At 50.3% G+C, this 27,539-nt stretch overlaps 5 protein-coding genes across 5 annotated transcripts; 2 read left to right on the forward strand and 3 right to left on the reverse strand.

The window, feature by feature from the left end:
• Window positions 1-756: 756 nt before the first annotated feature.
• mIF2 (mitochondrial translation initiation factor 2) lies at window positions 757-4,065 on the reverse strand. The gene is made up of 11 exons (XM_029113170.1): window positions 3,922-4,065; window positions 3,646-3,789; window positions 3,383-3,530; window positions 3,075-3,233; window positions 2,787-2,993; window positions 2,526-2,674; window positions 2,176-2,377; window positions 1,794-2,072; window positions 1,481-1,701; window positions 1,148-1,365; window positions 757-1,045 (listed from the first exon to the last, which is right to left on the reverse strand). Exons 1-11 carry the CDS (start codon window positions 4,063-4,065, stop codon window positions 868-870), a joined length of 2,049 nt encoding a protein of 682 aa, XP_028969003.1. The 3' UTR covers window positions 757-867.
• A 1,245-nt stretch (window positions 4,066-5,310) lies between these two features.
• Window positions 5,311-6,764, reverse strand: PIG-A (phosphatidylinositol glycan anchor biosynthesis class A). Its single transcript, XM_003739013.1, has 2 exons — window positions 5,862-6,764; window positions 5,311-5,745 (listed from the first exon to the last, which is right to left on the reverse strand). The coding sequence occupies exons 1-2, from the start codon at window positions 6,762-6,764 to the stop codon at window positions 5,311-5,313; spliced, it is 1,338 nt and encodes a 445-aa protein (XP_003739061.1).
• Window positions 6,765-8,774: 2,010 nt separating this feature from the next.
• emb (exportin-1 emb) lies at window positions 8,775-13,931 on the forward strand. The gene is made up of 7 exons (XM_003738952.2): window positions 8,775-9,198; window positions 9,949-10,138; window positions 10,286-11,510; window positions 11,623-12,041; window positions 12,158-13,326; window positions 13,417-13,513; window positions 13,625-13,931. Exons 2-7 carry the CDS (start codon window positions 9,959-9,961, stop codon window positions 13,769-13,771), a joined length of 3,237 nt encoding a protein of 1,078 aa, XP_003739000.1. The 5' UTR covers window positions 8,775-9,198; window positions 9,949-9,958; the 3' UTR covers window positions 13,772-13,931.
• A 1,355-nt stretch (window positions 13,932-15,286) lies between these two features.
• LOC100907695 (major facilitator superfamily domain-containing protein 6-A) lies at window positions 15,287-20,525 on the forward strand. The gene is made up of 10 exons (XM_003738953.2): window positions 15,287-15,413; window positions 17,030-17,136; window positions 17,827-18,002; window positions 18,114-18,240; window positions 18,356-18,463; window positions 18,610-18,998; window positions 19,105-19,270; window positions 19,351-19,572; window positions 19,690-19,839; window positions 20,190-20,525. The coding sequence occupies exons 2-10, from the start codon at window positions 17,076-17,078 to the stop codon at window positions 20,255-20,257; spliced, it is 1,467 nt and encodes a 488-aa protein (XP_003739001.1). The 5' UTR covers window positions 15,287-15,413; window positions 17,030-17,075; the 3' UTR covers window positions 20,258-20,525.
• A 2,108-nt stretch (window positions 20,526-22,633) lies between these two features.
• On the reverse strand, window positions 22,634-25,989 carry Cse1 (chromosome segregation 1). The gene has a single exon (XM_003738955.2). It carries the CDS (start codon window positions 25,817-25,819, stop codon window positions 22,895-22,897), a length of 2,925 nt encoding a protein of 974 aa, XP_003739003.1. The 5' UTR covers window positions 25,820-25,989; the 3' UTR covers window positions 22,634-22,894.
• Between the last annotated feature and the right edge of the window lie 1,550 nt (window positions 25,990-27,539).

A 27,539-nucleotide genomic window follows, 5' to 3' on the forward strand; every position in this document is an offset into this window, starting at 1 on the left:
GCACTTAAGGAAGTGTCGCGGAGAGGGGGGCTCGGAGCTAATGCCCCTAGCATCGTCTCGAAACGAGTCAGTCGTCGATTCCCTTCAGCGGATCACTGACTCTTAGACAATCGTTGGTTCTGCGACCTCGGTAATTCAACAGAGAGTTATCGATAAAGATCTCCGACACCCGACGAGTCGAGTTTCATAAATATATGTATGGATGCTGTACTATTTCGAATCAGACTTCCCATCATGCGAATACGCATTCCCCTCTCACTGATCGTCGCGAATCGCGGAGAGCGATTTTCAGTGATTGCTTTTCCCGAGTTTCCCGTGGACAGCAGTCTTTGATCGTCGGAGTACTCAATTGTCGCCTGGAAATGAAGCCGACCTGGAGGCGGTCTTCCACTGCGACTGCGATTGCGTGCGCGGCCACGCAATCGCAGCACCCTCTCGGGGTGAGAAAGTGGGGGACCGTCTTCCAAGCGAAACGATTGAATAAAAGCGGAAGAGCCTATGGAAACTTACGGACTATGGCCGCCTCAGCCGGGGTTCGACTCGATTCTTCGTAAATCTCTATTCCGATTGATGCCGCTTGCTCAGAGCGACTCCTCAACCTTGGATACTGCGGACACACCCAAATAGCCCTCGCGGGCATCCATTGCCTTCAAGAGAGGACCGCTCGCAGAACGCACCTCTCGCTGCAGTTCCGTGCCTCCTCGGAGGCTCTCGGGAAGTTCCAGTTTCGCCATGAAATCATCACACAATACTCGATTCTTCTCACCAAACATTCTTTACTGTACACCGTCCTAGTCTAGTTGTTTATGTACAAAGTCGCTCAACTATCTAATCTCGTCGATGAGGCTTTGTCTCCTGGATTCTGGTTCAAAATCCCCGGGGACTCCAGCTTGTTTTCTGGTTGACTTTGTATTCACGAATGCAAACGATCTCATCATTCTCCTTGAACCGGACATCCGAGTCTGCGAACATGATACCGCACTCTACGCCGGTCTTGATCGATTTGACCTCGTTCTTCATATGTTTCATAGAGATCACGGGACCACTGAAACGAAATCATGCTCATTCCTGGGAGGGAATTCGTGAATAATCGAAGAAAAGTTCGTCGAATGGACAGGAGTCACGGAGACAGAAGGAGGATACTTGCCGATGGATTTCTTCACCATTCCGCATGAGTTTGAAGGTTTCAGCCTTTAGCAGATCTCCTTTGAGACATCGGCATCCAGCTACCGGCAGCTTTTTCCTCTTGTCATTTATGAGGAATTCCTGGAGAACTTTAGCTTCACCGATTACCTCCTCGGCATTGATCATCGGCAAGCGGTTGCCGATTTCTGCTTTGATGTCCTCGACCAATTTATAAATGACCTGAAATAACCGAATGTTTCTCCTCTACGCGTCTCGAATCAAAAATCAAGAGGAAGAGAGGCCTCGGTCGATATTATCATCGGCGACAACGAGTCAGCCTTCGTGGGGGAGTCACCTTGAATGATTTGATCTCATCCTCCTTCGCCACTGCTTTGGTTTCTGGAAGAATTCCCACATGCATGGCGTACACGATGCCGTCGAACGTCTTCGCCAGTTCAAGATCCGACAAAGACACGGGACCGACTCCGTAATGAACGACGTCCAATCGACAATCGTCGTGCCGGTCGTACGTTTCCAGGATGTCCAAGAGAGCTTCCACTGAGCCGTCCGTATCGCCTGTGGGTACCAATTAAAATGAAAATCGAGATTCAAACCCCGAGGTCAGTCCCCTCACATCATAAACAGTACGCGGCGAATTTTCTACTCGCCCTTGACCACGACATGCAGAGCGGGATGATTGTCTTCCTCGGTTTCTTTCGCTCGAATCGTCGTTCTTCGCTTCCGATAGTATCCGAGGGCTCTTCGAGCTTCGAGTTCCTCCCGATATGATTTTCGAGATTCTGCCATCTTCTCCTCGATGACCTTAGCGTCGACGGCCAGTCTCTCAACTTTGGAAGCTTGTTCCCGTACCTTCATGACTTCGTGAGCTCGCTGCTCGCTCTCAACCTCGAGCGCCAGATCACCAGCCGCGGGCAATGCTCTCCAGCCTGGAAAGACAGTAAATGTCCAAATCGCTAACGTGCTGGAGGTCCCGGGCTGACTCGAGAGCTGCCCTCGAGCTCAGACTTGGCTTCGTGGATTTCATCTAACCTGTGACTTGAGCAGCGCAGCCAGGCTCGACTTTCTGCAGAGGTTTCCCCCACTCATCGAACAGAGATCGAACTTTGCACCAAGCCTGTCCCGCCACAATGATGTCGCCTTTGCTCAAGGTGCCTCTGTAGACGAGTAACGTGCACAGTTTGCCCCTGTGTTCGTGCGTCAAACTCTCTATCACATAACCTTCAACCAGACCCTTGAATAATTTTCTATATTAATTTACAGTTCATAGGCAAACCAAGACAGTTGATACATATGCTCGGACATATTCGACGGTCGACAATTGCACCGTCGGAAACTCCATGGATCAATTGGCACGTTGGCACTAAAACTCGAGAACCCACCTCAAAAGCGCTCCGAAGACCGATGAGCTCGCCTTGGAGGACGATAGCTTCTAACAACTCGTCAAGACCTTGACCCTTGAGCGCGGAGATCGGCACGAATTGCACTTCACCTCCCTCCGCATCGCACTGTACCCCATGCTCCAATAGACCTTGGGAGAGACGTTTCACAATAATGTTCCTGAGCGTTTTCGGGAGCGAGTTCCCGGAGGCTCCGGAATCAAATTCCATTTCTTTATATTTCTAGCTCCGACGGATTCTCACCTCTCTTAGCACGCTCTGGGTCCGCCCCGGGTTTGTCAATCTTATTTATCGCCACAATCATCGGGACCCGAGCTTCGTTCGCAAATTTTATCGATTCTACTGTCTGTTCCATGACTCCATCGTCCGCAGCGACCACCAAGATGACCATATCCGTCACGTTCGCTCCCCTGGCCCTCATTGCGGAGAAAGCAGCGTGTCCAGGCGTGTCTGAAAATCAAAGATCCTCAAGTTCTCACATGGAATTCAAACTTCTGGTCTCTCGCTTGGTATCTCGAGACCTATGCTCACCCAGGAACGTGATTGCTCCCAGTTTGCATTGAGGAACCGGCACGGAAAACGCGCCGATGTGCTGCGTTATGCCACCGTGTTCCTCGTCGACGATGTGGCTGTTCCTCAAGGTGTCGAGTAGAGTGGTCTTGCCGTGATCAACGTGACCCATCACGGTGACTGGAATTAGAGTAGGCAGCGATGAAGTAAAAGTTTGCATGGGTCTCGCCAGATCCAAGCCTCCAAGATTCGATCGAGTCCGACTTCCACTCCGGGGCTGAATCTTCGCGATCCCCCGCATTGTCGGTGGAACATCTGTTTCAACTGACCCACTGGTCTTCTCGGCCTCAGCTGCTCCTCGGCAGGAGGCGGTTGGCGCACAGCATCGAGAAAAGGAATTTTCTCTCTGACGTGCTCGATTTTTGTCTCCACGGGAGGAGGTCCAATTCTGCCTCTGATCCCCAACTTCTCGAGAACCTTCAAAGCAACAGATTCCACTTCTTAGTTCGGAGATTGGTTCGAGAGCAGGTGTTCGCCGATTCGTGGTTCGATCGAATAATGATGCATCAGATGAGCATGCATGGGTACGTACCTTCTTCAGGTCTTGTCTGGGGATTTTATCGCTGACTTTTCCGTAGACATCGGCCCTGTCGATGTAGAACAATGCCTCGAAGATATCGTCAATGGATCGCTGCGTAATTTTGGATAACTCTTTGATCTTGATCTGGTCCCACACCTGAAGGAAAGCTCTTCTCTCAGGCAAAGCATTTCTCCCATATTCATCCGACTCCCTTGATCCGAGCTGTGTGAGCTCATCTGATAGTATTCGATGAGGATGATTCCAACCAGGAGTCGTTCATAAACTCACTTCAATTGCGGGCGTCAAAGGTTTGACTTTCGAGAACTTAGCTGGTCCTAAATTTTTCTTCTTCGCCGACGCATAACTCGATGTGAAGAATGCTCTCTCGAGCAGCGCATTCGTCAGTCTCAGCTTCCGCCACGGTAGATTCATCAAACCTGAGAATTCATCCTCAAAATTCAGACCAAGGGACTGGTTCCGGAGCGAAGCAAACTATCGACAACTTTTGGACAGAGATCATCGCCGTAAAGTAGTGAAATTTTCACCCGATGCCTGTGAAGCTCTCCTCGCTAGCGGCAGCGATATCCCTCGTCCTAGGCAGGTATTCACGTCACCGTTTTCAATTCTTCAGGTCAGTCATAAATCGAGAGACTTTGTCTCAAGGTAGAGAACTTTTCGTGCTCGATTCCTGTTGTGCTTGACCCCTTCTCCTCGAGACCGGAACCGCGCTCAGTTTCATTTCCTTCTGATGAAGTCCCAGGATAATTCGAGGCTATTCTATGTATTTCTGAACGGAGTCGGAGAGGAGAATCAATTCATGGAGCTCTAAGAATTGAATCGCCGTACTTCCGCAAACACAGTCAGAAGTTCACACCGCGCGTTCCCAGTTCGCATGGAGGTTTTCGAACACTCGTGTTCTCTTCGAATGGATGAACGCATTGTTCCGGGACCGGGATACGCGGAGACCTCCTTCGCGCGCTCACCGGAACCGTGGGATCGAACTTTCGAAAAGTACACGCAGTGACCCGGATTGGGAACCTACCTTAGACGAACTTCTGAACCCGCGGCGATCCCCGCCGAATTCGATTCATGATTTCTTCGTCCGTTGCGATGCCCTTACCGAATGGGTAAAGACTTGAAGCGCTAATCCTCAGCCTCCAGAACAGGCAGATTATAATGAAGTTGGACAAATGAAGGATTCGCCTCGTCAGGGGTATGTGATCAGCAGCTGCTCTTCTTAATAGATTTTTTTTATTAACTTGTGTCATTCATCTCAATTGGACTGCCTCTGATAGACGATTCAGTGTGCCGTCGATACGGAAATAAACGCCTCCAATATGCCCATCTGATTTTCTTCGTCACAGCCTTGTATCAAATTCATAACCTAGTCCTCTCCACCTCGCATTAATTATCGCAATGATCGAATTAGGGAACGAAATATCTTATAAAGTATAGTTTGTCCTCCACCGCGGCAATCTGGCTATTCTCAGCAGGAAAGTTTTGTGCGCAGCGCGCATATCAAGGATAGTTTTCCTTCCAATCGTCGTCATATGAATCCTCGGCGGACTAGTTTTCTGCCGGAGCTCGTCGGCGAAGCTTTTCCCTTGAATATTCCGACGAACTCTCCTCACCCCGGATCGTAACCGGTCGATCAGGCCAGGAACAAGGCTGCGAATATCATTCGGACTTTGATCTTGATCTGGTTAGCTTCTCATGGGTTGGCATGAACCACGGCAAATCGTCGACTTTGAGAGGGTAGCACCAGTCGTAGAATTTATACACCACGTATATGAGACTGAGTATATAGGAAAAGAATAAACTCTCAAAAATACTGCATTTTTTGAATAAAGGCCCGAAAGCTTTGGCTATGCTTGGCTTCTCGGAAGCCATCACTTTGTGGTAAACCGCTTCAGTCTCGCGGCTCACAGAGCTCCACTGGTAAAGATTTGAGATTCTTTGGTTCGCGACCCAAGGCTTCACGTTGCTGGATTTCTTCTTCGCGTGAATAGCGCTCTCCAAGCCATCTATCAGAGAATCCACCGATGGATTGCACAGCCAAATCAGGTCCGATGGCAGAACGTAGGGAATACCTCCCACGTTCGTGGAGACCACCTGGGGAAGGGGAGGGAATTTTGTTTAGCGCGGGAGTTATAATCACGGCGCGTCCTATGTGGAGCTCAACATGGGGCTGAATTTTGACTGCGGGAAAGATTATCGGAATGACGAACCTGGAGTCCGCACGAAGCCGCTTCCACAATGGCCATACAGAAGGCTTCGGTCAACGAGGTATTAAGGAAGATGTCGCCTTTGACAAGGAAATCTCGAACCTCGTGATGTTTCAATGTTCCGACCAGATGCACTCGATCTTGTAGCTTATGGACTTCTCGGACTTCTTCGAGGAGGACTCTCTTGGGTCCGTCGCCTCCGATCAGGAACTTCACTTCCGGATACTTTTTGCTTATCGTCGGGAGGATATCGGCGAGCAAATCGATGCCCTTCCGGTACATAAGCCTGCAGAGAACTATAATGACGATCTGCTTGCTCTTGCGAGGCTTATGCAGAGGCTGAAAGCACTTTGTTTCGACGGCATTCGGTATTACGCAGATCCTGTCGGGGTGGACCAGAGCTCGTAGAGCCGTGTTCATTCTTCCGACCTCCGAGACGCAAATAACGTGGTCGCACATGTGGAGACATAATTTCAACAAGCTGTTCGTTATCACGGCCGAAACGTCGGAGAAGCCGAACAGCGAGTGATCGGTGAAGACACTCCGAAGGTTGAGGCAAGCCGTGTGTACCATGGCTTCCAGCGCTAAGCTCGAAAATGCTCCATGGGCATGAACGATGTCGACACATTCCCGCAATAGTATGTTCCGCACGAGTCGTGCCGTGCAAAAAAGCGTCGGCAGACCAGATTCACAGTAAACAATCCACAGAGGAATATGGTAGACCTTCAGTCCGTTCGTCAGGTATCGTATGCCGGCTCGATCGAAGTACGAATGAGTTAAAACGACGACACTGTGGCCTCTCTGTATGAGGCACTGGGCCAGTTGATAGATATGGGTCTCGAGTCCTCCCGTGTTGGGGTGGAAGAAATCGGATATCATGCATATTCGATATCGATTGTCAGTCATGATTTCCCAACAGCAGCCCGGATTTCCGCCGCGCCGGCGCGCGGGTCTGATACGGTGATCTGACTGGCCACGAGCATCCACAGGTCTGTGTCACGTTCTGATCTCTCCGTAAGCGCATCATGACGTTATTCGAGCTTCAGCATGACTATCAGACGGCGCTTGGCGAATATTTCCTCGGGGGCTTCCAAGAAGGAGCATGAGTGTCACTGGCGCCGATGGTTTATCCGAGTGAGCGTTGGATGGACCCGTCGAGGTGATCGGTACTTATAGGGATTCTTTCATGAGGTCCGACCTATGATAATCAGATGACAGGAGAGCGCCCGCATCGCAGCATGATCAGCCGTGACAAATTTCTGTTCATACTCCCTCTCCATCTCGTTCCAGTGGCTGATCGGCAGTGCGCTGCCAGGCTCGCGAGGAACAGCTCATGAATTCGTGGGAACAAGGGCTAGTCATGAGTATCTTCGGATGTACTGTTGAGAGTGCCCTCAGAGCTCCCCGACCGTGTCTCACTCGCTGAGATACGGTCTTCAGGAAAAGAGCGGTGCAGAGCTATTTGGAAAACGGAATCTGTCGTCCGTCGGACCGTCGTCGGGAGGAGAGAGAGGGGAGTGCAGACGATGGTGTCGATGATCTTCGTCGATGTTGTGGACGGAATATTGGGCGGTCATTCCGAGTCTCGACGATATCGCAGTATCGCCCAGCCCTCCGGAGAGCACCCAGGAAGTCCGAGGGAAAACTTTTGTTTCTGAATCGCGAGAGAAAAAAATTAGATCATTAGTCAAATAATATCAGAAGAGGCCACGGTCGGAAGTTATGCCTCGATATTCCCGCGGGGGAAAATTGCGACTGCAGATAGGAAATTCCAACGACCTCCCGTACCTCACCGGGCTAGCCCACTAATAAGTGGATTCAACATTCATGAGATTTGCAGATCGCTCCGACCACGCGACCGTCCGTCTGTATTGGAGTGGAGCGATGCTTGAGTAAGATTGAGGATCACTCCTTCAGTGGACTCTCGCTTCTGTCCCATCTTCTTTCCCTCGTCTCACATGATGAGCGCGGCCGAGGGAGGGCTCGACGGAGATTAACCATTCTCGACTTGCGCTTAGGAAAGCAAGCGAATCTTCGGAGCGATAACTTCGATCTCGAGTTAATATCTTATCAAGTCTCCAGCATGTGAGAACAAAGAAACGAGCTTGCGCCACACAAGAATGTGGGAATGATTCAGCGACACTGTCGAGGTAAAAGCCGAAGAGAAGTAGCTCAAGGTTTCGGTGTGAGTGAGTCGCAAGTGCGGAGAATGTGCGAGAACGCGATCCGGCCGATGAGTTTGTCGTGGACGAAGGCCTGTTGTGACTACGGTTGTGCGGAAGAGTCCGCATCACGGATCCCTGCTCCATGGAGGACGTCGAGAGCTTCCGGACACCTTGTGCAGAAAGCTCTTCTCCGGAGGCGCAGGAGATCCTTGACGATGGAGGAGAGGAAACCTTTGTCGACGAACCGAAAAAGGTCCCATCCGCAAGCGAAGCGCTGAGTCTTGTCGAAACCCTTTAAGTGCTCGCGCTTACGCTGTCGGACGACGCGCACAAGGCGCTCCTCGATCGCGGAAAGCAGATCCAGGGCTATGTGACAGAGGAAATGCAAAGAACTACGCGCCGAAGAACCTTGGATTCATTCCCTTGTAGAACTCATGTAGAACCTTATTGTTAGACGTCCACAGAAGAGAGAGATAGGAGATTTTCAATTTCATTGATAGATAAGCTCTTCGGAAAAGCAATATTTCCCGACATCGACTCCGAGCCATTCGACGCTGTAAAAGCGATCTGAAAGACGCCGAGCAATGATTTCTCTCGGCCAACATAGCGCGCCCATCGCCTGAACAGCGCCTTCGCTTCAGCCGCCCGCTTTGGAGAGCGGGAACAAAAATCCATCCATCGCTGTAAACATTGCCTCGTACAGAGAGAGAGTTTTCTGTTTTTCTCTCATTTCGTTGTCGACATCTACCACGAGAGGTACATTTGAACTCGCCTAAGGTCGGTTTGATCCGGCTAGATCCGGTTGAAAGCAGACCGAGGCGGTCTTTTGTAGAGAGCTCGAAATCAAGCCGTTGAGGAGTCCTGGAACGCTGGCTTTTTATTCAGATCCATCACGGATATCGGTATTGATTTGTCGTCTCGAGTGTCTAGGGATCTCAGAGGAGTTGTTGGAGAATTGAACGCGCCGTGCGAGCACCTCTTGGAACGCTAATGCCGTACTGGGTTTTGGCGCCTCATTCGGGATACAGCACCAATCCTCGTTCGTCCCATCACTACTTACTGCAACCATCAGCACCACACATGCCGTGTTCTACGTCGTGAATTGTCGACTTTCGTTCCTTACGACTAGTTCTACGCGATTGCTTACAACGCTCTGCTTCGGTCTACTTCGGTTGGTGAGTTTGCCTTAGATACAAATCGGTCGAAGTGCGCAACAGAAGTCGGAAACGGCGGCTGACTCAAGAGTCGGGGCATTTCTGACCACTATCGCGGTCTGAGCTGCGCTTTTGCAGAATTTAATTCCGAATGCGAATCGCGACAATGTTGTACCGCGAACGTATCTAGAAGCTTATTTCTCTTCGAGGAGAGTCTTTCCCGAAATTCGGGGTATTGTTTACCGAGGCATGATTCAAACATTGTGGACGATAGTTTTGTTTTGCATCCTAGTCACTAGGGAATCATGTCGTGTTCCCACAGTCCACTGCATTGACAATCTTCTGCTCATTGAGAAATTGCCTCAACGTCGATTAATTCAATGAATTCCTGCTCAACAAGAAGCACGGTTATGTTAGGGAGTGCACCCAATCATTTTGCCGAGCCTCCGCTTGATCTCGAGCGTATTTTTCCTATTGCGTCCGTAGTGGGCCACGTTCTCTTGATGAGATTTTCGCGCTTCTTGATTCCGTCCGACGTGGAGGAGATTTTCAAGTCGTTCTGGAATGCTCGCGTGACGAAAATGGGTTCTTTCTAGTGGGGTGAGGAGCTCCGGCCGTGAAGTGCATTTCTCTCGAACTCGGGAGCGTCTCCTCGGAGTCCATCGGAGGTTCATGGGAGGGATATTCTGCCGGAGTCAGCTCACTACTCTCAGACCTGTCGGATTGAGCTCACATTGGGTGGATGTCTGAAAGGTTGGATTCTCATTGCAGAAGTTCAACGATGACCTTTCCCGCTGCAGTCAACGGCTCTTCGGCGCCGCTCGAAGTTGCGGCGGCGCATAAATTGCTCGATTTCTCCCAGAAGCTCGATATAAACCTCCTCGATAATGTGGTGCAAACGATGTACTCGACCACTGGTAATGATCAAAGAATGGCCCAGGAAATTCTCACGAGACTCAAGGTGAGCAACGCAGAGTTTTAAGTGCCATGCTCAAATGCTCGTATATTCCTTAATTCCCAGGGTTGCGATCCGCTGAGCACTCACTCGACTTTCGAGGGCCCTGCGAGATAGGGAGCATGGGCTGAAAATTAATCTTTCGATCGGCAGGAACATCCAGACGCATGGACTCGAGTCGACACGATTCTCGAGTTCTCTCAACACCAACAGACAAAGTATTTCGCGCTCCAGATTTTAGAAACGGTCATCAAGACTCGCTGGAAAATACTTCCTCGGAATCAGTGCGACGGAATCAAGAAATACATCGTCGGTCTCATCATAAAATATTCCCAGGATGCCGATTCGATATCAGCGGGGAGAGTTTATCTCAACAAACTCAACATGGTTCTCGTGCTCATTCTGAAGCGTGAGTGGCCGAAGAATTGGCCAACTTTCATTTCGGATATCGTCGGGGCGTCGAAGATAAACGAAAACCTCTGTCGCAACAACATGGTCATCCTGAAGCTGCTCTCTGAAGAATTGTTCGACTTCAGCTGCGGCGCGATGACTCAAACGAAGGCCAAACATCTCAAAGAGACCATGTGCAACGAGTTCTCACAGGTCTACACCCTGTGTCTGTACGTGATGGATAACTCGTGCGATGTGTTGCTCGTCGAAGCGACGCTCGAAACCCTGCTGAGATTCCTGAATTGGATTCCTCTCGGCTATATATTTGAGACGAAACTCATCGAGAACCTTATATCAAAGTTTCTTCACGTGAACCTATTCCGCAACGTCACGCTGAAGTGCCTGACCGAAATCGGGGCTGTTCAAACCGACGCCTACCACGACCAATTTGAGATTCTCTTCGTCGAGACCATGAAGCTCATGACGCAGATCATTCCGTGCGATACGAATATCAAAGCCGCTTACGCCGCCGGCTCCGATATGGAGCAGAAGTTCATCCAGAACCTTGCTTTATTCCTCTGCACGATGCTGAAGATGCGTACCTCGTTGATGGATAGCCGCAAACAGACCGGCGTCGTATTAGAGGCATTGCAGCTTCTTTTGCTCATTTCCGAAGTGGAGGACGTGGAAATTTTCAAAATATGCCTCGAGTACTGGGGTTATCTCGCACAGGAACTCTACCGGAGCACCGAAATGAGCACTTCGTTACACATTACGCTGATCTATTCATCTACCGAGAGAGATGCGCGTGCATCTCGTAGGAAGCTCTACGCTCCAGTTTTGACTCAGTTGCGCTACATAATGATCGGTCGAATGGCGAAGCCGGAAGAAGTTCTCGTCGTCGAAAATGATCAGGGCGAGGTAGTTCGCGAGTTCATGAAAGATACTGATTCCATGACGCTGTACAAGAACATGCGGGAGTGTCTTGGTAAGTGCCCGGAAGAGTCATCTTACGCTTACGCTCGCGGATCCGCTCTTTCGCATATTAATCGAGTCCGTCGGTTGGGCATTGAATAATTTCGAATATATTCCTCCCGTAGTTTACTTGACCCACTTGAACTGCGAGGATACGGATCGTATCATGACCGAGAAGCTCCACAAACAGGTCAACGGAACCGAATGGTCGTGGAAGAACCTGAACACCTTGTGTTGGGCTATCGGCTCCATTTCGGGTGCGATGCACGAAGAAGACGAAAAACGATTTCTTGTCACTGTCATCAAGGACCTGCTCGGTCTTTGTGAACAGAAACGCGGCAAAGACAACAAGGCGATCATCGCCTCGAACATCATGTACGTCGTCGGCCAGTACCCTCGATTCTTGCGCGCACACTGGAAGTTCCTCAAGACCGTGGTGAACAAGTTGTTTGAGTTCATGCACGAAACCCACGAAGGAGTTCAAGACATGGCCTGCGACACTTTCATCAAAATCGCCCAGAAGTGCAAAAGACACTTCGTTCAGGTGAGTTCGGTTATTCCGCGCGATAAATTCGAGGATTTCATAATTATCCTCGAGCGAGGTCAAATTCGAGGGTGTTCGTGATCATGCTCATGATCGGTTGTAATCCCTGTCCCCAGGTCCAAGTGGGCGAGGTCCAGCCTTTCATCGAAGAGATTCTGATGAATATTTCGTCGATCATATACGACCTACAACCGCAACAGGTCCATACGTTCTGTGAGGCTGTCGGCTACATGATTAGCTCCGAAACGGAGCAATCGAGGCAGGAGCGTCTCATCGAAAAGTATATGCAGCTACCGAACGTCATCTGGGATGATATTATTAATCAGGCCACGAAGAACGTCGACGTTCTCAAAAATCCCGACGCAGTTAAGCAGCTGGGCAATATTCTCAAGACGAACTACCGGGCATGCAAGTCGCTGGGTCACCCGTACGTCACCCAACTGGGCCGAATCTATCTCGATATGCTCAATGTCTACAAAGTAATGTCCGAGAACATCTGCGTGGCCATCCAGAGCCACGGGGACTCTGTGACGAAACAGCCTCTGATCCGCGCAATGCGAACGGTCAAGAAAGACATCCTCAAACTCATCGGCTGCTGGGTATCGAAGTCGGATGATCCCAAACTCGTATTGGACAACTTCATCCAGCCGCTGCTGGACGCTGTGCTCCAGGACTACCTGATCTGTCCGGTGGCCGAAGCCCGAGAGCCCGAAGTGCTCCAGACCATGACAACGATCATCACGCGCATGAACAATTTGATGATCCCATTCGTCCCCACGGTTTTCGACGCCCTGTTCCAGGTGACGCTCGAGATGATCAACAAGGACTTCGAGGAGTTCCCCGAGCACAGACTGCATTTGTATCTGTTGCTCCAATCGATGGTGACGCTCACTTTCGGGGCGTTGATCCAGCTATCTCCAGACAAGTTCAAACTTGTTCTCGACTCGATCGTTTGGGCTTTCAAGCACACGATGCGCAACGTCGCGGACATCGGCTTGGAAATTCTCCTCACCCTCCTGAAGCAGGTGGCCGCCGAGGAGATGGCCGCTCAACAGTTCTACCAGACGTTTTTCACCGACATTCTGCAGCATCTGTTCAGCGTCGTCACCGATACGTCTCATTCTGCGGGCCTAGCTCAGCAAGCGGTGATCCTCGCCTATATGTTTGCTCTGGTTGATTCCGGAAAGATCACCACTCCCCTAGCCCCGGGAATCACTGACAACACACTTTACGTGCAACAATTCGTAGCCAATCTCCTGAAGACGGCTTTCCCACATCTCAGCGAGTAAGTGCACTCAGCCGCTGCGGATATCGAGGAGCTCATACTGATCTTCAAAATTCTGTCGTGACTAATTGTTCCGTCTTCAATTTGCAGTAATCAAGTGAAAATAACTGTACAAGGTTTCATTAACTTGGATCAGAACGTTCCCCAGTTCAAAGAACATCTGAGAGATTTCCTCGTTCAAATCAGGGTAAGTGGACTGACCGCAATCGAATTAAAACCTCCCGCTCGGTATTTGAAATCCGGAGACCGTGACTCATATCCGCTTCAGGGTGTACTAAAAATAATCGAAAATCTCTAGGAGTTCACTGGAGAAGATGACACCGATCTCTACCTCGAAGAGCGCGAAGCCGCTCTACGACAAGCCGAAGCTGAGAAGCGGAAGCAGCAGATGTCCGTGCCTGGTATTCTCAACCCTCATGAGATCACTGAGGAGATGCAAGATTAGGGACGGACGAGGTGGAACCCACCGACCCACGAGTGAGCGGAGCAGAGTGTGTAAAATAGATGTGTGTTTATACGTATTTAAATGGTACGTGGCGCTGGGATCTGGGCCACCAGCGACAAATAAAACAAACGAATGGAGAGCGACTTGTTGTACAAAGGAACAGAGCCTGAATTTTCATGTAGTGAAAGCGATACGCATACGTCAACACATCAGACTGGTCGATACTTTCGATCCGATAGACTCTCGGAGAGTTTGTTCCTCCCCGAATCGACGATTCGCATCGTCAATGAGCAGCGATCGTACGCGACCGTGACACGTAATTCAAGGGAAGAGAAACTTTTGCGCGAGAGGGGAACTCGATGAATTACGGCAACTCCCGCCAGAACTTCCCATGTTCTTAGTCTTCCCTGGCGATGATGATCATACCTCCAGGAGGTAACTCAGTGCAGCGAATCGTCAGGAAGGACGGAGGACCCAAAGAGAAGGCTGCTAGCGAAGGAGACTTAGCTTATGTATGTAGGTATACTCACTCACTTCTGGGTGACTCTCCCAAAGCGGCATCCTTGGCCTTTGTCTGGCTTATCCTAGGGGAACGGAACCCATTCCTTGCAGGACAAGATCAGCTCATGCTATGACACCCATGATGTGCTATGACACCTACGCTCTGATATCATGGATGAAACCTGTCAGTGGCGAATTTTCGCTGATACGCGTTTCCATGCTGAGGCATTCGAGGAGGAAAAAATGCTCCCGCCCATCTGTACGACGCGACGTTTCTGATTCCGTCGATGTCACGACGGTGAGAGGGGCTCCGCTCTCTGCTAGTGTCGATGATCCGATCCGCAATGATATGTGTTTGCATTCCGGTCTCGGCAACTCGCTGACGCTGACAAGGAATCGCGAAATAATAGAAAGCAGCCCGAACTCAAAGTTAGTTATGTCGAGATTACGAGAGCTTGGTAATCGATATCCGAGGATCATTCCCGTGCAGCGAAGAAGTCCAAGGACCGTAGCGAGCGTCCGGAAGTTCCGTCATGATGGATTAGGACCCTCACGCGGGACCCGGATGTCTGCAGGCTTGCTTTGACTTCCAGGACAGAGCGTTGGGGCGGCGCGGGCTCGATCGGTCCATTTATTAATGATTATTACTCAAAGAAAAATTTCTCGGGAATCTCCCTCATCCCACCCTCCTGCGGCCTGCGATAGCTGAGCGCGACCATTTCTCGAGCTACCGTCCGCCTCGAACGGGGAAACTTGATTCGGGAGAATCCTTGATCAATATATGCGTGGAGATCCTTAATCTAGGCATTAGGATTCCGGGGAAAAACTTGACTTTAGATTTTCTGAATTCGCTCATCGGCCTCCGCTCTCAGCGGATGTTCGGTGTAGATCATAGGATTTTTGACATGGTTACGCGCTCGAAGATAGCTCAGAAGCTCTGTCTTTCCGGACGAATCTCGTCTTCGCAAAGCTGTCCCGTCCCTCTCCCCCTGCCGACCCTCTCATACAACGCTCTGCGCTGGCAGAGCAACAGTCACACTGACCATGTGGAAACCGGGCTCATGAAGCTCTCGACTATAACGGACCTGCGAATGTTCGAAGCTGTGATTGACGTCCAGTGCTGGGATCAGACGTTTGAACGGTGAGTTCACTCTGCCATTGAATCCGATGCTACCGAAATCGAATATCTCCTCCATATCCGCAAAATCGTCGGTCAGGAAAGCTCTCGCTTCGACCCGAGCTCATTCGCATGCCATAAATTCTGCGGGGCATTGCGCGAGCAAGTCCAGTGGCCAAGTCACGGCTCATGCTTGAGCTCGAAATGAACGCTCGACGAATGAGCGTAAAATAGCGGAAGATTATCTCGGCGTATCGGGCCGATTTTACTGCACGATCCTTGCATTAGCCAGCACCCGCCAACCGCCCGATACGATTCAAAAAAAAGATCGACTGAAGCGGAAAGCTGATTCGAAATGTCAGAAAATCTCCGCATGTTCTCTGCGCACGTCGTCGAGTTCCGAACTGCTGAGCCCTTGCCGATCTCGCGCTTGACCAGACATGGTCAGATCTCCGAAACTGCTCAACTACAACGACCAGAAAACGGAATCGCGAGGGCGCTCCATGTGAATAATGAATAATAATTTGCATGCCTGATGTTGTATCAGGAGCTGGATTTTGTTTTCGACTCTTTCGCTTTCCGAGGAGCTCCGTATCGGGACATGGGAACGAAATAGCGAGCAACTTGAAAAAGCCTCTCGTGAACGCTTCGAGTCGGCGAAAGAAAAGACGAAATATCTATTCTCTTTCCTCCCGTGCCGACCGATGTAATCTCGAAGCGCACTCTTTATCGAGAGTCAACAAGATAGCCTGTATGAAGTGCATCGGCTACTTACAGAGGCGAAGATGCTCTAAGCGGGGAACTTGCTAAGAGCTTCGTGTTGAGAAATCTTTGGACTGAATATGAATCTACGAAGTCCGTCAACGCGTCCCTATCCTTAAGCAGAGGGTATTTGTCCCGGAGTAATTTCGTAGATGAATGCCATTGGAGCCACACTTCCTTCGTGCCACTCCAAGAACTTCGAGCCTACCCCTACATCTATCCTACCTCGGGATCACGGAGAAAAACGCTTTCCCATTGCTCGATTCGGCGCTGATTGCATACTCAAATCGATTTCCACAGAAAGCCAAGGCTCTCCAGAGAGCCACGAAGATGTCGCTTGGAATCCTGAGAGATGTGTTTTGGAAGTTAAGCATCGACTTTTTCTGAAGATTGGAGATTCTCTCGGGCCTCCGCGGCATTCAGGGGAATCCTGGACGATTCACCGCGACGGTGATCATAATTCGACTTCTTTCCGAATGGGGATTCTTCCGCGTCATGGAGAGTATGGTGCGGCGGTCCATCGGGCGCTCGCCCTGCGGCCCGATATCCCGCAAAAGGCCCGATTGATTTCGTACGACTTTCCATACTTCGAGTGCCGTGGACGAGTCCGGGAGACGATTCTCCTGCGCGGGGAACTCCGGAAGCCGTAGATCGAACCCAATAGTGTGCTGTTCAGACTCTCGGTGCGTTGAACTAGGGCCGCTAAGCGAGATTTTCGTTGCCGGAAGAACGCTACGTAGGATCGCCGGGCGCAGATCCTTTGAGAGGAACCAAAATCATGATAATCCCTCTAGGAAGCAGGGATTCCGATCCACCGCCTGTGAAATTGAACATTCATGCGTCAGGCCGTACGAGACAAGTTTTTCTCCTCTTTCCAGTGCCGGGCCACTCGCTGTGTATCACTGAACCGCGACTCTAGGCAACATGTGGGGGTTATCATCGGACCTATACCCAATTAAAGCCCATTTCTTCTTATACAATGGCGGTGAGTCCCGATTGCGAGGCGCAGTTTGACATGATGTCTTCCCGCTCCGACCCAACTCGTTCTTAATTCATTGGACTCCGCTTAATTGGACCTGGCCCGACTAAACGGAGTGATTTTGAGTGGGAAACCTCATTCGGGGATCCGGATTCCGTCCGATCAAGCGGATGGTCCGATCATTTGGTACTCCCAATGAGCGGAGTTCACTGTATCCCACAGTTGGTCTCCGTTTTGGCTCTATGCGTCGCCCGAGAGCTGAGACAACGTTCCCCAAGCATCTAGGATCTCTCCATTTGGCTCAGTGATCGATCCAATCAACGATGTTCCGGTCCGCCGGGAATATTCGATCGTATGATGACGTCCTCTAAGAGAGCGGCGATAATCTCCGGGCTAGTCCTCCCGATGAGATACGAGATTATTACGTGTCAGCCTTAAGTTCATATAATGACTCAGCTGGTTCGATGATAATTGCCAGGTTCAGTGGAGCCTATCGCTTATTCGTTGCACAGTACGATTGAAATCATCGACGATAAGGGTCGATTGTCGCGAGAAGAGGATGAAAGCGAAGACAGAATCAAAGCAAGGACGAAATCGATAATCACGGTGAAAACTTTGCGGAGCAGCTCTTTCATAAATGAGCTCAGCAATCATCGAGCTTCAGGAGTGAGTTTTGAGGGAATTTTTCTTCTTCAGCTCAGGCATGTTACCTCAATTACTTGGCAGTGGTCGGCAAGCAGGCTGGAGTCAGTGCTTCCACTACTGGGATCATCTTCGGAGTCGCGCCTCTGATCACCACAATCATGAAGCCCATTGTTGGGGCCATCTCCGATCGAATCCAGAACATCACGGCTGTGATCATGGTGTCAGAGGTAGGATATTTCATGCTCCGCTGTGCGGTAGCTGAGAGTTCAGGAGCAGGGGATACTGTTTTCATGAGCTAGAAGCTCCTATAGGAATTCGGACGTGTTCCTAATTTCCAGATACTCCTGATGGCTTTCTGTTGGGGCGTCTTCCTTGCACCTGAATGGTCATCGCGGCTTTTGTTGAATCGATCCTTCGACTTGTGCCCCCAGAACTTCACAACAGAAATCGAGAATTTCGCCAACGGTGGGTTCTAGGCCGCAGCTGATGAAAACTCGATTCTCGGCTTATTCATCCGATTCCATCAATTAGTCTCGCTTCTTGACCAGACCAGATCTATATGAATTAATGGCTTCTCCAGGTACCGAATGCACGTTGTCCTGCGAATCGAGCACGAGGTCCATTTACATCGATAACCCGGTCTCGAATTGCAATGCTTCATGCAGCATCGACTGCATCTCAGCCGACTGTGAGTCGCGCATTCGAATCATAGGAAATCGGGATCTGGATGGAGCGTCGACGCTTCGACATCGTGGATGAATAATATTTCATTGCATTGTGTCTGAAAGTGATCTGTCTTGTGATTCGACTGGTTATTCTGTTCTTTTCCTTCAGCTCATCTGTCCACACTGGGGCTCTTGATGTACATCGTTTCGATATTGTTGACTTCTTCGCTAGCAGCCACCTTGTACTCAATCTCGGATGCCGCCTGCTTCGCTACCCTTGGGCCAAAACGAGACCATTTGTACGGTCGACAGAGACTCTGGGGGACGCTGAGCTGGGGCATCATCAGTCCTGCGATCGGAGCCATCATAGACGCCTCGTCCTCCGGTGGTCAGACAGATTTTTCGGCCAGCGTTATAGGTTTCACAATTCTCATCTGCATCAACATTGTGATGCTTTACTGCGCCCCGCGATTCAAGACTCCTGTACGTTCGAACAACTTCTTCTCGGACTTGAAAGACGCTTTCACGGATGTCGACGTGATCATATTTTCTGTTTGGGTAAGACTCCCCATCTCCCGCTCGCATTGCATTGTCCCGAAAAACTCGTTCAAAGAACGCATGTCTCGATCTCGACGATAGGAGCAAGAAAAATTCCCTTCCCCAGGTTTTCTTCTGCGGGGTTTTCATCGGGAATATTTGGACTTACTCCGTGTGGCTCCTCGAGGAACTCGATGCGTCCAAGACGCTGACCGGGTTGACGTATAGCGTGCAGTCTCTGCTCATCGAGATTCCGATGTTCTTCATTGCTGGATATCTCATCGAGCGACTAGGTATTGCCCGCGCAGCTACCTCAGCCATCAGTTTATCCTGGGACTCTGTAGAGACCTAACTGAAACTTCCGGAATTGAAGGTTACTTCGGCTGTATGACGACCGCCTTCATTTGTTTCGGGATAAAGCTATTGGGATACTCCCTCTTGGTCAATCCCTGGTATGCCCTCTTGGTGGACATTGTGGGCGGAGCGGTTTTCCCCATGTTCTATGCCGCCACAACAGCTTTTGCGAATCAGGCCGCTGCTCCCGGAACTTCTGCGACGATGCAATGCCTCTTCGGCGCCATATACGAAGGCCTAGGTGAGTGCGAGACTTCGCATCATTGGTGAGGCTTGCGATTCCAGCGGAACACTTTGTTCTATTGTAGGATAAATTTCGCTGCTTGACTTTGTTTCATGTATGATTCCGTTTTGGCAGGGATGGCCGTCGGTAGTTTTCTCGGTGGAAGTCTCATACAACCGTTCGGCGCGAAGGGCGCATTCCGGATTTTCGGTATGATGGCTCTTGTATGCGCACTCCTGTGTTCACTTACATCCCGCGTTAATCCCTCGAGGATAAGATCACAGGGTGAGTGAATTATTCGCGGCGACAGCCAGCGCCCATCGATGGTCACCGATCGTCGACCCTTCCGATTATATGAACCGAACACTTCGACAGAGAATCGTTCCTCGACTTCGATCCAAACAGCTCTGGCCCCCTGAAAACCGCTGTACCTGAGCCGCTGCTCTATGTGTCTGCTCTCAGAGTTTCTGTCTTTCGTTGCTCTGAGGTCCCCGTGAACGTATGTTCGCCTGTCTGACTTGCCGAGTGTATCCATAGAAGCGCTCGCAACGCCGACCCCTTCGCCTGTTTCTTGCCGTTGCCAGCTCTAATGTTTTCCCGAAGAGGTTCGTACGCTCATGAAGTTATCGTTCCAGGACACGATCAGACTCCCGCCCCGGACATTCATACGAGTTACGGGAGTGTCGATACCGTCTCCGCTTGAGCCTCAGGTCTTTCGGGCTCCTGGGCGGAATTTCCGAAACCTTAGAGGAGGAATCCTAAACTTGGACGAAGAATAATCGTAGATTAGCCTGCCATGAATTATAAATATTGTGAAATACGAGAGCCTTGTACATATATTGAATCATTTCCGCGAAGTCACCGCGTGCTGAGCTTTCGAGATCGAGTTTGTGACGAAGATCTGTTAACTGCTCAGCCCAGTGGCGGGGCGCGCGTAAGAGGACGCAAATAAACGTATTCTTCCAGAGAAACACCTTTCTGACACAAGCAATAGATTGCGAAAAATGTTGTTGAGAAGTTGAAGTATCATATATATCGTATATTTATTCATATGCCTATCGCAAATTCATCGCTCAACTACGAAGCGATAATGATAATAATAAATACGACATACATACGTACAAACCAACAAGCTACACAGATCAAGCACACCGACAAGACTTATACTTCGCCGACATGGATAAGTCAGATTCCGCTTGAGAACACTGGTACGGAACTCCGCAGCCAACCGACAGGAATCTTCATTAGAACTGGCTACTATCACATAATACATTTTTTTGGCAGGTATCAACACAACGGTCCAGGCTCATCGCCTGTAGAAGCAGCCAAATCTGCAGAACGAGTTCGGGAGAGGAACTTCGATCCTGACGAGGGTGCGAATTGCTAGAGGAATGATAATAATCGACGAAAGCTTCAAACAACCAGAGTGAGCTTATTTGAGTTCGCCGTTTAATAACGTGGAATCTAGAAGCGATCGAATGGCCTTCACCACTTCTATCGACCGGTTTCGGTCGCATCGATCCTCGTATTTTGTACATTATCACTCTAGTCAAGATTCTTCGGCCTGCGACACCATAGCGTTCCTGCTCTGTCATCGCTGTACTTTGAAATCGGTGTGACCTGATGAAGAATCGCGATTGTCCCGTTTCACCATGATGTAATCCATCGTTTTCTGCATAACCCGTAGCCAGGACACCACGCATCCATCGTAATGCGCTGTGCAATCTGCTCTCCGAGATGCTCCGTACTGAGCCGCGAGCGCGAACGGTCTCCGTATACGGGACCCGAAAATGTTCCGATCGAACGGACTGCAACAGAAAATAATTTTGAGAACAATATCGGATCGTCTCATCAAGAGTTGGGGAGGCTCCTCGGACTTCTGTAACTTTGAAGCTATTATTGAAGAAGTTATTTTCGGGTTTCCGATGGAATCCACCGATTAATGCGTCACGAGACTCACGGGAATATCACTTGCATGGCCAGACCAACAACACCGTACTTCATGCGGTCACGATGCGCTTCGCAGATGGATCTCTTCAGGCATTCTTGGTAATCGACCCGCGGCAAGAGGCTCTTGAATGGATTGGCGAATCCACTCGTGAGGGCTGTAAATGAAGCGACATGACCCATATTGACAAGAGATGAATTGAGGTATTCCCAGCTTACTCCGGGCCGTGTTCGCTCATTGAGCAGCCCTCGGCACGTCGGGATTATCATCGCTTGAATACGCACCCGAGATCCTGGTCCTCATTTCCGGAACATCGTTGAACTCATAGGTACCTCTGGGAATGGCGGCGTCAACGGTCGATGATACGATAGTCACTAAAATCAGTGCTATGCACCGCATTTCGAGTCAGCATCCTGAAAGAGGCTTTCTTTGAGACATGAGATGTCCTGATCGTGCCGTGAGTTCTTGCCCTTCAAGCTGGCCCCTCCTCATCGCGACTCCGCGGCTCCTTAGTGCAGGGCTCCCTTTCCGCACTTCAATTTGACGTTCAATATGTGATTTAACAGGTTTTCTGATAAGCGCCGGGTGCAACGCCGACGGAAGGAGCTTCCTTGTGATGAGCGTCGCTGCAGTACAACGATACCGGCTCCCCGTAAAATAATGCGCGTGGGGGCATCTGGAGCGATTCCTGCATAACGAATGGCTTAACGAAGCGGGACCCAGCGCCGCAAATGAAGACACAGACGCTTCTGAGCTAGAGCCGAATTTCGGTCGGGGCGTTTGCCGTTTCTCCTACTGAACCGAAATCGAGAACTCTGGCTTGGCTCATGCTGCCAATATCGCATCCCATGGAATATCTGTTCCCATGTAACATCGATCGATGAGAATTCCACTCGCACATGTCAGATGTCTATCAGTCATTTGAGTATTTGGCGGAAGCAACATTGAATATAATCCGATCATACATAAGTAGAGATGAGCCGATTCACGCGAATGGTCCGACGATCCACTCGCTGGAATCGAATGAAATCGGCAGATCGTAAGGAGTCTCACCTGGAATCGTGTACATTAAGAAAAACAGAAGAAGCTGATAGCAACAACTTTCTTTTATCGGATAAAAAGCGGTGATGCGCAGAAACTTGACAATTGCGCTCCAGATTGTTCCTTGAATCTGTTCTAACACCAGCGATGGATTTCCCTGAGAACAGTAATGATTTCGCACCTCGATTCGAAAATCTATCGCTGTACCTCGCAAGAAAGCTCAAGCTCCACCAAAACGTGTAAAAACTCCTTAGCATCTTCGAAGAGGCGGGATTCATTCTTGCAGAATAATTTCGAATCTGACATTTATGATCGATTTCCGAAGTGAAAGGATCCACTCAAACATCCTATCTAGATCAACGCGACTCCAGCAGCCTGAAGATAGTTCTGTACATATTGTTGGGCGTTCTCTGACAATCCTGCCTGGATGAGTCCGGGCAGAGTCCCCGGGCGCGAATTCGCGAGGTTGCGCAGCCCATCCACGAGCAGTATTCTGGGATCTTGAACATTTTGTAAAGGATCATGAGGCTTCTTGCCAGCGAAGATGAGCTGGGAGTAGGCTGCTTGATAGCCGGGAGTGTCCTCGATTTCGATGAAATGTTCATCGTCGGGTACCGTTGTGTCCTCGGGGGCCTCGAGCAACTTCACGAGAGCTTCGAGAATCAATGGCCAGAACGAAGAGTACGTCGTTGTCATTACGGGCGTTTCGCACAGGATTTTCACCATGCCCACCGCGCAGATCTTTCGCTCGACCGTGCCGCTAACGCGTTGAACTTCGGCAATGTATAGTTTCTCGAGGACCATGCCGAAGAGATTCGCCTGAATTCCATCTACGGTGCTTTGCAGTGTCGTGGCGCCGTACTTAATGGCGAATAAGTTGAAGAAAACGAGGAGACCTTTGATGAGTTTGATAGTTTTCGACGACGAGAGTCTTTGGAAGAGGAGGACGAATATTTGTTTGATGAACGCCTGCATGTGATTCGGTGCTACGTGTTCGATCAATGACTGCACCAGATAGAAACCCTGATGATCATTCATTTTCGAGGCGATCAATTTCTGGAAAATGCCGAGAACGGCGGGCAGCTTCTCCGCCGCCACAATCTGCTCTGAGCTCCGCTCTATGAAAGCCTGGATTAGCCGGACTAAAGGCTGGATATTCCCCTGCCGCTCCCACAGAGTGGGTACCAGGAGACAAGGGAACATGGCCATGTACGGTGGGGGAGCCGGACAATTGTGGAACTCGAGCATCATGCTGAGTAACTGGAACACGTAAGGTATGAACTCCTGAACGTCTTGTGTCAGGAGCTCCTGGAAGACGGGGAAGAACATGCCTTCGAAGTTCGAGACCGCCGATGGGTCCTTGCCACACACGATTTTCAGAGATAGACAGAGCGACTCGAAGAGATAATGATTGAAGTGAGGCTTCGATGGGTTCTTGCTGACCGCCATGAGTTTGTTCGTCAGACTGGGCAGTAAAACCGGTAAGAAAGGAATGAGCACTTCTTGACTCAGACTGAAAGTTCTCATGACGGTTTTCATGACGTATTCATTCTCGAGCGATACTTCGTTCGCCATTGCGCTAAAGAGGTTCTCCAGGAGCTTTCCGAGATGAGGCTGGACGTCCTGCTTCGTAATGAGACCGACGTCTCCCGATCCAGCAGGAACTCTAATCGTGAACATTTTCTCGATGGCCGCCGCCGCGTACGTATGCAGCACGAACTGTGGGCTTCGTAGGTGATGGATGAGGTGGGGTAGAGCTTCTAAATGCACTTCTTTCGGAAGCTGGTTTCGGAACTTCATTTCGAATTTGATGCAATCGGCTTTTATGACCGGTAGGTTCAGGGGATCCGGATCCTTCAACTCGGGTAGAATGAAATTGGCGAAGAATTCAGGAATATTCACCAGAGGTGAGGTCTGTGTCGTGCCGTGTTTCGCCGTGGACGCTTTGACCGCCATGGAAGTGACAAGGTAGATGGCGATGTCTTTATTCTTCCAGAATTGCTTGTGGTCGCCATTGTATTGATTGAGCAGGGCCGAGATGTAGGTTGAGAAACTCTCCGTTATCCTATCTTCGAAGTGCTTCGATAAGGCCCGGACCAGATCGCACGCGGATCGACGCCTAGTGTCCACGTCGGAGCCCTCAATGTCTCGTCGGACGTATTCTTCGGGATTATCTTCGAAGAGTTCCTCGTCGGCCTTCCGAAACTCCATGTTCGGCATTACTACTTTCTCACAGATCGAACCGAAAATCTGAGGCTCTTCGAACAAGGCTTTGTACTGCGGCCTTTCGGCAACAGTCGATAGAAAATGAATGGCACTGCTGACGAGACCGTCGTACTTCATTTCCTTGCCTGTGGCAGTGAGAAGTTGCCAGACCGCGCTGACGAAGTCCGGCAGCAGAGGCGCGAACTCTTCATCGTATTTCTGAGCGTAGAGCGTTACGTTATCACAAATTTGGCTCTTAAGCTGTTCGAGAACGCCCGGCTCCTCGTCGGAGTCGCCGTGTAGCAAGGGATTGTCGGCGGTGAGGAGGCTCAGGAAAGGCGGGAACCAGATTTTCATGTTATCCTCGAAAAACTCCGGGAGGTCCTGGTAGTTGAGGCTGAAGAATATTTCGGCAATTATGACCAACGAGCTGAAAATCACGCGGAGAGCGTCCTTGTTGTTGGCGTTGGCCGTCGTGAGCTCCAGGGTGGCCACGAAGAGATCGGTGAGGGGCTTGGCGAACGTGTCGAGGACATACTTGATCTCCCGCCAAAGCTTCTCGGACTTGAATTCAAAACGATACCGTTTGAAGAGCGATTGCGCCGTCTGTAGGACTCCGTTGATGATGTGAAAATCGGCTGTGGCGAAGTACCGCACCATTTCATCGAGCAAGCTCGGCCACTGATCGGGGAAATCACTTTTGCCGATGATACTGACAGCGTCGGATAATTGACGCTGTATATGCGACGGTGACTTCAGCATGAGACCGACAATGAGTCGCTTAATCTGATCCCGATCCTCGGGATGCACCCGGCTCTGCGAGATTCCCTCGTCCTCACCGGTAGACCAGTTGCGTTTGATGTAGTTCTTGAAAGTGATCGCGCCGGAAACTCGGATCACCATATCGACATTCTCCCTGTCGATGAGTTGCAGCAACAGAATCGGATAGTTTTTGTTCGCCTCTACGCTCTCGAGGAATTTTTCCGCCGCTTTCCGTTGCTCTAAGCGCGGTTCCAACGTCTGTTGCAAATACTGACTCAGGGTTGTCAAGTTGGAGTCGTTGAGTTCCATGTTTCCAACTCTTCGAAATTATGACAGCCTCCCCAACAATTCCGGTCACTAATCTGATCACTTATTTTCCCGATGAGTTCTTGCCGTCGATGGGTAACACGAGTGAAACTCTTTGTGAATGTGCAAGAAATTCGACGGCCACTGCTCTTAGAGCGAACACGAAATTCAGGCAGACGATGTCCGTGTCGGCGAGTGACGGAATAAGCAGTCGTCTGCTGCCCGCCATTTTCGAAGGTGTGCGCGGCGCCAAAAAACGAGGTCGACGTCCCTTCGATCCTTCATTATTTTGTCAGCTATTCGTAATGAAACCGCGATGCAGAAGACACGATTATAATTCCAGCCATGCGATGCGTAAAGGTCGTGAACAAGAGAAAAACGGATAGAGAGTCCGCGGACGCGTGACTCTTACTGTCTTCACATATGCAAATGGGTTAAACAATCAGTGGACAGCCCTGCGGCCGCCTAGGAAGCAGTTACCGCCGCTGCTGACAGCGCTCCACGACATTCTCCTTCCGTCCTCCCACTTGGTATTGCGCGCGGCAGCAGTCACCGTCGTGGGCGCCTTGCGGATCTTGAGCCACATTCCGGATCGGGTTATGACGTCATGAAGCAACGCAGAGTTCAAAACCCAGGATTCATGGTTTTTTTCGAGCGATCTTCCCTTCGCTTCGGACACGGAGTAGGAGATGTCCCCGGGGAAAACAACTTCATCGAATGGACTCATGATCGATCATCCATGAGACGGTCTGGCTTTCATATCCAACTCCGAAAGAGATCCAGGAAATATTATTATTGGAATGACTATGGTACGGCTGAGTATGTCAGCGGCAACGCTTGATTGCCTCGGCATTGAGTGGAATTGTCCATCGACGTGAGGGTTCAGACGCTTGCAATTTTCCCGTGATCGCCTCATCGCCGCTCGCATTCCATGTTGCGATTATCAGCGGGTTATTGGATAACCTCTGTTTTTAGATGAAGAGCACCAACACCGGAGGGCTCCTCGAGCAGTCTTCGGAGCGCGGAAACTCTGTGAAAGCCGTTGCGGATCATCCCGAGGTGCGAGCCATAAGCGCCTCAGCTATGATCGAAGTAGGAAGTATACAATATCCGGTGCGAAAAGAGCGCTGTCAGTGTCAATATTGATACATGGACGCGCCTCACAAGCTTGCCCAGTCGAATCGTTGCGAGCTGACAGTTATTCGAAGCGACGAGTTCCGCGCTGTCAGTCCCTGCATCTCGGGTCCTAGCCCCGGGAGATGTGGACTCCTGTCTCGACGTCGAATCACTCGAATTAGAGAAGATTGAGACTCTCTCGAGTCATTCTCGATCACGATCGCATCTATTTATCATCATATCTAAAAATTCGAGAGGCCTTCAGGAGGCTCGCGATCGAAGGTCTCGATCCGCGGTCATGAGACGGGAACCGATCGCCTGTAGAGGCACCCGTTCCCATAAGCCATACGGGAAAATCTCGGAGTTTACTCACAATTAAGGGGCTAGGCAGGAGTCACATACAGTAAGAAAACGGTTCTGTTCAGGGAAGATTCAGATGATGGTTTCCGCGGACGATCAGATCAGGACCCGCTCGCTTGAAGAAAGCGTTCGCTGAATTTTCGGTAACTCTTACCTGTGCTCCCTCTCCCTTGTCTGACACATTCAGCGCATCCCGGGACGACTACACTGCTGACTTCTCATGAGAAAGCGAGGCATATTCCGAAAA

Source organism: Galendromus occidentalis, unplaced genomic scaffold (assembly GCF_000255335.2).
Source record: "Galendromus occidentalis unplaced genomic scaffold, Mocc_1.1 scf7180000076381, whole genome shotgun sequence".
Classification (NCBI taxonomy): domain Eukaryota; kingdom Metazoa; phylum Arthropoda; class Arachnida; order Mesostigmata; family Phytoseiidae; genus Galendromus; species Galendromus occidentalis.